The following is a 12,019-nucleotide window of genomic DNA, read 5'->3' as shown; positions in this document are numbered from 1 at the left end:
CCCCCCCCCCCTCCTCCTCTTTCCCTCTCCTTACAGTCCGAGAGTATGCTTCATGTAAACATCCTTACAGCCCTCTCCTCTGCAGCAGGCCGGCAAATGCCACGTCCGCCGCAGAGAGCAGACATTTTTGGACAGTAACGTTTCCCGTCGCAGTGACACTTCTGCGCGCGCCACGTCACGCACACAGCTGCTCTCGCCCTCTGTGGAGGAGCACATCAGCACCAGATGTGAGGCCCGCTGCCTCTGGGTCGGTGCGCGGACCGAAGTGGGGAGAAACAGCGCCCCCTGCCGGGCAGCTGGGACACCGATGACGTCACCCCCCCCCCGCTCCATCCACACAACCACTTGGGCAATCCATACCATAGATCATTTCTGAAGGGGTCTTGAAGGATGACAATGCAGCTACTGGCCGAAGTTTCAACATATATAAACCTTCTTCTCTGCAGTCCAGGAGTCATCCGCAATCTTACTTTTGAAATAATCTAAGCTGACAAAATGCAGACATTTTGATGTCTTAAATGTATAAGGAGTAGGAACCAAGCTGAAAAGAAATCAAAAGCTGCTACCAGTGGCTTATTAGGGTCACCGTGGCAAACCATACACCTGTGTCTGACACTTCTAAACTGTAAGCAGCAGCGTCTGGTCTTCACACGTGTCAACTTTTACGTGTCTCCGTTGTTTTATGGGGGAGATACGATGAGTTGAAAAGGGTCCTTCGCTTCCAGTTTTGAAGGAAAAACTCTCAGGTTCAGTGGAAGTCAATGGGAGTCTGGATGTGTGTGTGTGAATCTGAGTCACAACCACAAGTCTTACAGCGGTGAGAGAAACACTGGGTGCAAAACGACAAAAACTCCAGCATTTCTGATGTATGAACTGTACAGGAAATGTAAAATTCTACGGAAGTTTGTTTGCAAAAATGTCGGGCGCATACGCATAAGATCGATCACCGCTCTCGAAGCTGAGCAATCTGTGGGAACAATTGCGTAAAAACTTAAAAGTACCAAAATACTAGTTCAGATGGTAAACTTCCTGGTTCATGTTTTGTTTTTATTGTGAATAGCTATCAAGGACAGGTAAAATTCACCTCGGGCTGCACCGAAAGTGGACACATCCACAGTCGAGAAAGATGGAGTAAGATGTTTCTTTATAACCTTTCCACAAAATCCCACTTCCAAAATGACTAGACTATACCTTTAATTAATATTTTTAGGAATCAGAACCATAGACATATTTATATCTATGATCAGTACATGGACGGTTTTGTTTGTAATTAATTTTCCTACTGCTTGCCAAATGTTTAGACTTAACTGATATAATTTAAATTGTTGCAAAAAACAGGACTGGATTCACAAACTGTTGTAGATTTCATTTTGTGAAAGACAGTGTCGCTGAAGTAACTTTTCTCTGAATAAAAGTAAACGAGCAAATGGACAAACGTGTATCTAAAGCAGAGAACAAAAACATTGTGATCTCAACACTCCATCTTTAAAAAAAAAGGAACAAACGAGTCATAATGGAAGGCTAAAAGTCTTTATTGTTCTTTTTTAACAGGATAACAATCAAAGTGAGGTTTGCATTAAAGTGAAGTTACCTAAAGTTTAATGCTCCAATCCTGTCATCCAGGTTTACAGAGGAAACAACTCATATAGCAGGCTTATTTGTGTCTCTCTTTACAAACACTTCTACAGGAAAATAATTAAATCAATTTTATTAGCCACATTTGAAGAAATCTTAAACTTTCCCCCAAATAATCAAATTCTAATTCACGTGCTTTACAAATTCAAGGCCTGGTGTTCCTTCTGCTGACTGTGTTGCTAATACAGATCAGCTGTGGCGGCCATCTTGAATTGGTTCGACTCCAAATGTTAATGAGTGATAGACAGACATCCAGTGATAACTCTCTGAGTTTCATTCAAGTCTGCCCAGTGGTTCGTGAGATATTTTGCTAACAGACAGTCAGGCATGATGGCAAAATTTTAAGCAAAAGATACCGCACCATGCTCTGTGCTCCGAGTATGTGTTGGGGATGACCCTCAGCTACTACTACACTGAAATTTAGCTCAATATCTGTAAAAGCGGCTGAGTTAGTGTCATTTTTGTGTTTGCCATGGTTGCTTAGCTGTGGCGGCCATTTTGAAACGGGTTGACCTGAAACGTTAATGGGTTATAGACGCATATCCAATGATTACATCCTAAAACTTTCATTAAAATCCGTCCGGTGGTTCATGAGATATTTTGCCAACTCTGCAAACAAACCCTTTGAAAACGTCATCCCCTCTCGGCAGCGGGCGACACTGTAATCTCGATAAATCTCACCGGTGGTGATTTTAAGGGGAAGTGACCGATTTGCAGTCAGAATGGTGGAAATTAAAGCTTTCGGTTCAATGTTCCCAGCTCTGAATTCAAGCCTCTTTCTTTTTTCCTCCAAGCTGCACCTCCAGTGACACCGGTGAGGTGAGGAGGAACCAGGCCGGCCCCCGCCGCCCTCCTGCCCGCCTGTGACCTCCCTCCCTCCCCCTCCAGCAACTCTCCGAACAAAGTCAACGGTGGGCGGGACCACGGCGCCTCTCCAAGTGTCACAGCCGTGATTTCGAGCTCCCATTGGCTCCTGTCTGCGAACACGTCACAATCATGATTAGAATTGATGATCGGACGTTCTGATTTCATTGTCTAAGCAGAGGGGACGGGTGAAGAAATCTGCTGATTTGGAACGTCCTTCTGATTTTAACATCAAAAATGGTACGAAGGAACGTGATTTGGCGTCTCAGCGGAGGCTAACGCTGAACGCGACCGTCGCTGCCGGGTCGGCGCGAGGCTCGGGGGGGATAAAGATCCGCCCAGGGGTCGGGAAATCACAGATTTGAGGGAAAAGTTGAGCCGCGGCTATCCATTGGGAAAGCTAAGGCTAACGTTAGCTAGCGCCGCGCGCCGCGCTCGGGCCTGCATGCTAATGTCTGCTTCTCCTTCTTACCCGGTTCGTTTTCGGACTCAACTCCCGGCCGTGGAGGTGGAAGTCTGTTTCGCGTTAACTACGTCTCTAAACCCCGCCGACTGTCGCTCAGGAGGCGGACTAATTCGACGTGCCCACAATTTTTTTGTTTTGCTTTTTTCTCGCCGCAGTGTTTCCATATTGACAGAGTAGCCATGCGCAGTCAGCCTTCCAAAATAAACCCGCTGTGTGCTTATTGGTCGTACAACATCCCCGTATGTAGCTGTTTATCAAATCCCGCAGCCACGGTAATATGCTAAACACTCGCTCGCTGCTCTTTTCTTCTGTCTGACGTCCGGGTGTCGGAGCTACTTTAGTCTGGGCTGGCTGCTGGTACTCCCNCCGCGTCTGCGAGGTGCTGTTCGCCGGGGGGTCCGCATGTAGCCCCCCCCCCCCCCCCTTTTTCTTCCATAAACTTGCACGTATTTAAATCGAGCTAGGTGTGGAAACGATTAAAGTTGTTTTTGTTTTGTCCCCCCCCTAATACAGTTCGACGCGGTGTTGTATCAGATTTTGTTCATGTTACAGATTCGGCCATTAACACGCATGCTCAAACTTTTCCTCGCTCTTTCTACTTTATTTTTCTTTTTTTCCCCTTTCTGTATTGTTTTAAGCGAGCAGTCTGTTTAGGCTGGACGAAAATAACTCCTGCTCAAGTTGGGCAAGAAATATTTTTAATCAGCTGTAGTTTCCAAACAGTACACACAAGAATACACATGTATCAGACTTATAAGCAGTAACATGATTAATCAAAGGCTTATAGCACTCCCTGAAGGAATGTCTATCTTTTTTTTTTTTTAACTTGGATCATCTAAAGCTGAAGCCTTTTTGGTCAAACCTTAAAAAATAACATTATGTGTGATCCCACACATAATGTATCGGCACCCATTTTAAATCAGGTTGACGCCAAAAGTTATAAATCAGTTTTTCAAAAAGTTAAATCAACTCCAAAGGTTGACTCTGTAAGGTAATGCCAAAGGGTTTTGGTCAATAACGTCGTGCGCAGTCTGATGTGATATCAAGAGATCTCGTGCGATCCGTCTGTGCTCAGAGTATGCGTTGGGGATGACTCTCGGCCACTACCACGCCAAATTTTAGCTCCGTATCTGTAAAATTCACTGAGTTGTAACCTTTTTGTGGTTTTTTTCCTCTTTTTTTTTTTTTTTTCCAAGGTTGATTAACCGTGGCGGCCAACTTGAATTTGGCTGACTCCAAAAAGTTGATGGGTTGTACACGAGCATCCAGTTATTGCACTCTGAGATTTTCCAGTAAGACCCGTTCTGTGGTGCGTGAAATATTTTGCCAACACGACAAAAATGAAGAGAAAGACATGGGCATCATATGATGCCAACGTCCTCTCTCTGCTGCCTCCTTCCATGCGAGGATTTTTGGCAGAGAGGGAGAAATATTGAAACACGATTTTTCCAAATTCAGTTTGTTTATTTGCTTAGATACATTTCATCAGAGGCTGTACAATAATATCAAACAGTACAACTGTGTAATCGATGTAAGTATTTACAGTCTGAGACTCTAGATAAACTTTAAAGAAACCTAAAGTGGTACAACTGCTAAAGTGCTTGAAGTTGCTGTATATAAACAGTTAAGCATAACTTCCATGTATTGGGTGAAAGGTGGGCGATCATAATTGCTTGTGTCTGTGTGGGGCTGTGTTGGTTTGTCTGTTAGCCGAACATCACATAAACCCGTCGATGGATTTTAAAAAGTAATGATTGGAGGTACTTCTACAGCCGATACAGCTAATTAACCTTAACAGGCCCTAAAATGGCTCTGACTCGGTCGTTTCTACAGCTGCTGAGCTCAGATTTGGTGTGTCGGTAGTTGAGAGTCATCCCCAACACATACTCTGAGCTCGGACAGATCACAGGAGGTCTTTGTTTGAAACTCCGGCATCAACATTTGGAGTCAACCCTGTCTGTCTGTTAGCGACATATTTATTAAACCACTCAACAGGTTTTGGTTTAACTTTCAGGAATAAATAATTGGAGGGACACCAGCAACTGATTAACTTTTGGACTCGGCCCGGTTTTCGTTTAACGCTTGCTTACCTGCTTGACTCGTAAAGACTCCTCTGCTTTGGCTTCCCCTCAGCCACGTCACCCGGAGGCGTACCGGGCGCACTGATGCAGGATGAGGACAGTCGGAGGAAAACGGTGCTGATCTCTACACATGGAGGTGCTGCTGTGATCTCCATGGCTGCCTCTTTCCCCTCCAGCAGCAGAATGGATGCGTGGCCACAGAGGCGTGGCCTGCAGACTGTGAGTGCATTCAGAGCGACACGCTGTATTGTTGTTTGAGACGCGGGAGGCGACCCGTTTCCTGAGCCCACTAAAGCTTTCTCTCTCTCCGTCGTCCCGCCTGTGCCTCAGATGAACCTGCGCTCCGTGTTCACGGCGGAACAGCAGAGGATCCTGGAACGTTACTACGACAATGGGATGACCAATCAGAGCAAGGCGTGCTTCCAGCTGATACTGCAGTGTGCTCAGGAGGCCAAACTAGACTTCAGTGTGGTCCGGGTGGGTCAAATGAAATGTGCCGACATTTTTGCAGTGCCTTATGTTGCGTCTGTTTTCGTTTTAAGTTGCTGTGATAAGTCTTTATAAGTTTTCGCCTTTGTTTGTGTTAACTTGTCTGTAGTGTTAGCAAAATATCACACGCACAAGTGGGGGGTTTCGATTGAAATTCTTAAAAAGTAATCACTAAATGTAAATCTACAACTAATTATGTTTTGGAGTCACAGCCAAACTCAGCTTAGTAAACACAGAAACGGCTCTAACTCAGCCGGTTTTACAGATGTTGAGCTAAAACTTGGCGTGGTAGTAGCTGAGCATCATTCCCAACACATGCTCTGAGCACTATACATTACACAATATCTTTGCTTAAAAGTTTGCCATTAACTGTTCAAGTCAACACTATGTTTTAGCAAAATATCTTATGAACCACTTAACTAGCGGTCCCCAACCTTTTCAGCTCCACGGACCGGTTCATTATCAGACAGTATTTTTACGGACCGGCCTTTAAAGGTGTGGCGGATAAATATAACAAAATAAAATGATACGACCGGCATGAAAACGGGGGTATTTTTTAAAAACATAACGTGTCCTCCCAGCTTTGTTAGCTGTGTCCTGGTGTTGTGTTATCAACATGAATAACAGCCTCTCCTCCTCCTGATGTTCTCTGTGTTTAAACTTGCCCTTCAAAATAAGAGACACCACAAATATAAAGTGCACAAAGAATACAACTCACCATAACGCTGAATCAGTGGAGCCCTGAGCCTGTTTCTCAGTAACCAGACAATCCCATCCAGGGCTTCCAGAAACGTTTGTTTTTTTACTCATTTTGCTGCTTGTGGGTTTGTTTTTAGCGGTAACGGATCACGTGACCTCGATAAGCGTTCTGACACGCATCAAGAGGGAGTCAGAGACGGATGGAGTGGAGAGAATCCGGTCAGTTTTCAAAATAAATGTTGTTCAGACTCCGGAAAAAAAACAGAAATACTGTAAGTTAATTATTCTTTCTGTGCGGCCCGGTACCAAATGACCCACAGACCAGTACCGACCCGCGGCCCAGGGATTGGGGACCTCTGACTTGAGGGATTTGAATGAAACTCCTAAAAAGTAATCATTGGTTAGACATCTAAAACTGTCTGACTTCTGGAGTCAATTCAATATGTCCGCCACAGCTAATCAACTTTAGCCAACACAAAACTGGCTGTAACTCAGTCAGCTTTACAAATATTAAGCTAAGGTTTGATGTTGTAGTAGCTGAGAGTCATCCTCAACACGTACTCCGAGCACTAACACATTTTGCGAGATCTCCCAATATTACATGAGACTGCGCGTAAAGTCAATTACAAGGTTTGATTAAAACAGCTGTAACTCTGTCCCTTCTCTTAATAAGATGCTCTAAGTTTAGAACTCAGACATGGAAAGTGATGGCCGATGAGCAGTCCTTCACAGAAATTTTTGAAATGTTTCTGAGCTGCCTGCATCTCTTTCCTGCAGACTTGGGTTGGCAACAAAAGGCGAAAACTTGCCTCCAAGGTCGATCTGAACGGAAGTGCGCCTCAGTCCCTGTCTGGTCATGGCATTACCGGAGGGCTACTGTCCGGTCCCGTGTTGGCTGGAAGTGCGCTGTCCAATCACGGCCTGGCAACGGGCGCGCTGCTTCCTGCCGACATAGCCGCAGCCCGAAACATCCCGAACCGCGTGCATCTTCTTCCTCCATCCTCGTCTTTCCCTTCTTTCTCGTCAACATCCTCGTCCTCTTCGTCCTCGTCTCCCCTCAGCAGCAGCGGCAACAACAACAACAACAACAACGACGTCATTTTGACGGGGATCTACTCCCTGAACTCTGTCGCTCACTCCCGAACAAGACCCACGGCCCCCCAGTCCCAGTCGGACTCTGAGGTCTCAGTCCACACGTCTTTGTCTCTGATCAACCAGGTGCTGCAGAGCAGGACCAGTTCCACGTCCTCGCCCATCCAGTCCAAGACTGTGTCCCTCTCTCAGTCTCTCCCACCCCTCACATCTGCCTCAGGACCTTTAGTCTACACTGCAGTCAGGAAGGGCACTTTATCTGCTGGGGAGGGGGGGGCAAGTGCTGCAACAGGGCTCGTACCTCACAGCTGGACTAGACAGTACGGTACGACGCAACCCCGCCCGTGGTCTTCCTCCTCACAGTCCCAGGCTCAGCCTCAGCCCAGACCTCACTCCAACCCCCAACCTCAGCTGCCTCCACCGCAGAAAGCCCGGGTCTCCCTCCCCGCCCAAGGCGCCGGCCCCTCCTCCGAGTTTACGCCCCGCATTCAGCAGGTCTTCACCCTGTCGGGAAAGGGTGACGAGGGCCGGCTTAGATCAGGCCACTCGTCTGCTCCGCGAAGCCAGGAGGCTCGCAGGCCAACACCCCGCCCTCTGGACGCCAGTCACAACTTCTCCATCGCCATGGAAACGGGAAACGAAGAAGACGAGTGGCAGAAGGAAGAGGAGTTGGCGAACATGGCCGCTCAGACGCACATCCACAGGGAGCAGACGTTAGCCAGCCCGACATGGGCTGAGGCGTCTGTCGGGAGAGGAAGAAGCACTCCTCCTCCTCCTCCTCCTCCGACCGGCTCCAGACCCGCGGTGCTTCATGGGAACGCAACACTTCAGGGCAGCTACTCCCTCACAGTACAGACCTCACCTTCAGGAGAATCCAGTTCTCAGGTAGGGCAGCCTCCGTCATCAGCACCACTGACCCTCAAAGGGATTAAAAAAAAAGATACTAACGTGTGTTTTCATGTCCAGACCTCACTTGGCTTTTCTGCAGCCCCCTGGGTTTTGAGCAACTCCAGAAAGAGAACTGTAAGTACTTTTTATTTTAAAAAATGTGAACGATATGAACATCACCAAACAACCTCAAGTAGCGGAGTTATTCAGTCATGTGATCAAAGTCAGGAAATCCTCTCTCACGTAGTTTGAAGGTTTTATGCGATGACGGTAGTTTCTGTTGTTTCTTTTCAACATTTTTAAATTGGATCAATACAGCCTCAAATGAACAAGTGACACGACGTGTTACACCGTGTGAATATTTAATAAACTTAAAGTGCGACCTCTTTCAGGTCTGGAGCTTTACATATCAGGACATAAAAAAACTAATCTCATCTTTTCCAGGTTCTGAGATCATTCTAATGTCATCTCAAGTTCATGACAGCACCGATAGAAAAAGGCTGAACAAATCAGGCCTGTTTAAACGGTTGCCAGGTAGAAACCCCCTGTCTCTAACAGGAGCCCCATGTCCACACAAGATCACAGTTTTTTCCAAAACAGTCCTTTTTATTATTTATTTTATTGTTTCTAAAATCTGGCATGGCCCTGTTTTTAGAAATGCCGGATATCTTTGTTGATACCTGGCATTTATCTTTGCAATTGCAACAAGGGGACAGTTTGGATCTTTAAAGGAGGGGTTCTTTAAAAAAAAAAAAAAGTTAACGTCTTGCTTGTTTTCAAACGACCTCAGTTTGGAGAAATGGGGTTTAATTCTGACTCGGATCGACGAGCTAACATCCAGACTGAGTCAAGCTGTTGCTGTCCTACCACAGCTACGATCTCAAAGGTTTCATAGCAGTTCGTATAAACCAGGGGTCTCCAATCCTGGTCCTGGAGGGGCCACTATCCTGCAGGTTTTAGTTGTTTCCCTGCTCCTCAGCAGGTCTTCAAGTTCAACAGAAGCCTGTTAATCACTAAGGCATTCAAGTCAGGTGTGTCAAAGCAGAGAAACACCTAAAACCTGCAGGAAAGTGGCCCCTCCAGGACCAGGATCGGACACCACTGATATAAAACACTATAATATAAACTTTACACTTGTCATTTTCCAGCAGAAATGTGATGATATTCCTGCAGGAAGTGGCCCAGGCCACGGTAGGTGTTCTGTCACACAAACACAAAATAAAAAGCACCTTCACTGGAAAAGTACTGTTAACAACTTGGAGGGACAGCCACTAGGGTTGCAATAATTCTTCGAATTTGCCCATTTCAACTAGACTAGAATATTTGAAAATCACCGCCCATCCCTAATTACAGTGCATGACTGCCTGGCTTTCACGGCAGCGGGCAATGATTCAAGTTTATTTTGCCAGACCGAGGTCTTTCAAAGCTCCAGTCTACAACAGACGCCATATTTTACTCCTCATAACGTTTCAACAGAACAGAACCCTGCTTGAGAAAATGCGAACTATCACTTTAACTCGTACCTGAATGACACAGAGCAGCAAACTCCCACAGCCTTGACAGTGAAGCTCACACTTTCTGATGGTGTCAGTTAGTGCTGGGCGATATGGGAAAAAAAAAAAATCACACATCACAATATGGACCATTTTATATCACGATAACGATATATATCACGATATACCACAATTAAGTACGTTCTCGGTTATTCTCTGAAAAATATGACAAAATAAAATCCTTGCTTCAAACTTTATTTTGAAGTGACATTTAACTGAACTTTCACAAATGAGAATTGCTGTATTTTAGTGCAGTAATATAGATGTACCAAATGACAACAGATGACTCCATTATTTCTTTTCACAACCTTCCCCGGCTCTTTTACAACTTGCCTGACCTCGCGCTTTTTTGCATTGTCATGTATTCTTCTTTCGTGGTTCTCCTTTAAGTGATAGAAGAGGTTCGTTGTGTTGGCGTCGGACGAGGAGAGTTTGCAAATGACCCTTTTCTGCTCTGTGTTGGACTTCTTGAACCCGAAATGTAACCGAGTCACAGACGTAACCCCATCGTTTTGGTAAAAGCCTGCTTAGCTGTCTCCACTTGTTGCGAACCCGGGTACAACACCTCATGCGTCTCCATCTTTCAGCACTCACGAGTTAAATGCCGTAAAGCGTGAGTCAAAAAGCGCAAAGCAAGCGTTGTGTTGCAAAACCACAATACGAAGCTTCTTTGCGAAATATTTATTTTTATTCCTATTTATCACTTATATAAACTGTATATGTGTATGCGCACTAATACATTCGTCCTAGCCTACTTTATGAAATATTTGCATGAATAATTGATAAAGTTATGTTAGAGACGATAGAAGACAAGTAGCACGATGGAGACTTTTAAATCGTCCCCGCGATATCTGTCGTCATATCGCCCAGCACTAGTGTCAGTTGTACTGCTTGTTGAGGGTGAAAGGGTGGTAAGATTTAGGTTTTTTTCATATCCTTCACAATTAAAAGTATATGCTTTCTCTTTTTTTTAACTTGGCTATATGTTACATGAATAATAAGGCGAGGGATGAGATGCAGCAACTGTCAATTCTCCTGCCCTTTGCTCACGTAGACGGTTTGTGTCCTCAGCTGCAGGATCGGACTCAGTTCAGCGACGGCGACCTGGTCCAGCTGAAGCGCTACTGGGACCGAGGCATGACGAGCCTGGGCTCCGTGTGCAGGGAGAAGATCGCCGCCGCAGCCAACCAGCTCAACGTAGACACTGAAATAGTCAAGGTGAAGACCTGCGCAAAGGGGGGCCAGGGGTAGGGGTGGGGGGTCAGTCGGCGCAGTTGGCGTTTTTTTTTTTAATTGAATCCGAGGAAAACTCAAAAAATTCCCGTGCTGCATAAACTTTGCAAATCTGCGCAGAGCGATATCCGTCCGTGACGTCACTCGCGAGCGCAGAGCTACACACACAGGGGTTGCTATGGTAACCGCATGGAGGTCAGTAACTACGCTGCCCCGCTTGTGACGTGGCTTTTTTTCTCTCCCCGCTGCGTCTGGAATAAAGGCACTTTCTTAAAATCGCAACAGGCTTTTGTTTGGCCAGGCAAAATTCTGTCAGACACCCCCCCCCCATTTGAAACGTTTTGAAATGATATGTTTCTCCTGCTTTTTATGGTTTCCACACTGCCACAGAGGACTGGCTGTAAAAATAGGCTTGCGTGGATTCTTGAGGGCTATGAGAACTGTGGAAAGAACAACTTTTCTAGGTCACAGACATTTTTTTTTTGTTTCACTTGTTTACACAAAGTTGTTTAAAAGTCATGCATTTATATATCAAAGCCACAATCGGAAAGCTAATGGGCTAAATATAGTACCCCCCCCCCCCCCATGCCCTGGCACACAAACACACACATGACCCTCTGCCTTCCCGCTCCTTTTTCTACTACAAGGAAGAAAAATGACTTCGAGAGCTTAAATAACCTTTTTTTTTTTTTTTTAACCTCACGTTCAGTTTAGTGAGCAGTTTTAATAGAGGGTTATCGTGTGAATGCTGAGACTCGAAATTGTTTTCCTGTTTCAAGTTTTTGCAGTCAAACTACTTCCACGTCCTTTGTGTTATTTGAGCCACCTGAACACGAAAACGAAGGTTACGTATGTAACTACGGTTCTATGAATCCCGGATGACCGCCAGAGGGCGGTGCTGAAAGCACTGAATGTTCCCTTCGCGCATGCGCAGTTCGAGTAATAGTATCAACAGAGTCACACTTGTGACACATCGGATGATCAATCAGAGGCTATATAGCCTGACGTCATCCGAGGCT

General features: G+C 45.7%; 1 protein-coding gene across 3 annotated transcripts in view; it reads left to right on the top strand.

The window, feature by feature from the left end:
* Positions 1-2,595: 2,595 nt before the first annotated feature.
* The window catches only part of hdx (highly divergent homeobox), a 21,939-nt gene continuing 12,515 nt past the window's right edge, over positions 2,596-12,019 (top strand). Inside the window, exons 1-6 of one of the 3 annotated variants that reach the window (XM_017419661.3) lie at positions 2,596-2,739; positions 5,099-5,265; positions 5,377-5,523; positions 7,012-8,211; positions 8,293-8,349; positions 10,839-10,985. In XM_017419661.3, coding sequence (XP_017275150.1) covers positions 5,131-5,265; positions 5,377-5,523; positions 7,012-8,211; positions 8,293-8,349; positions 10,839-10,985 — 1,686 coding nt within the window. In that variant the 5' untranslated portion in view covers positions 2,596-2,739; positions 5,099-5,130. Of the gene's footprint in view, positions 2,740-3,126; positions 3,323-5,098; positions 5,266-5,376; positions 5,524-7,011; positions 8,212-8,292; positions 8,350-10,838; positions 10,986-12,019 lie in introns of those variants that run through there. The other 2 variants (XM_025006719.2, XM_025006720.2) reach the window with 2 other exon arrangements.

Source organism: Kryptolebias marmoratus, linkage group LG9, assembly GCF_001649575.2.
Source record: "Kryptolebias marmoratus isolate JLee-2015 linkage group LG9, ASM164957v2, whole genome shotgun sequence".
NCBI classification, from domain to species: domain Eukaryota; kingdom Metazoa; phylum Chordata; class Actinopteri; order Cyprinodontiformes; family Rivulidae; genus Kryptolebias; species Kryptolebias marmoratus.
This window is presented reverse-complemented; position numbering and strand designations above follow the sequence as displayed.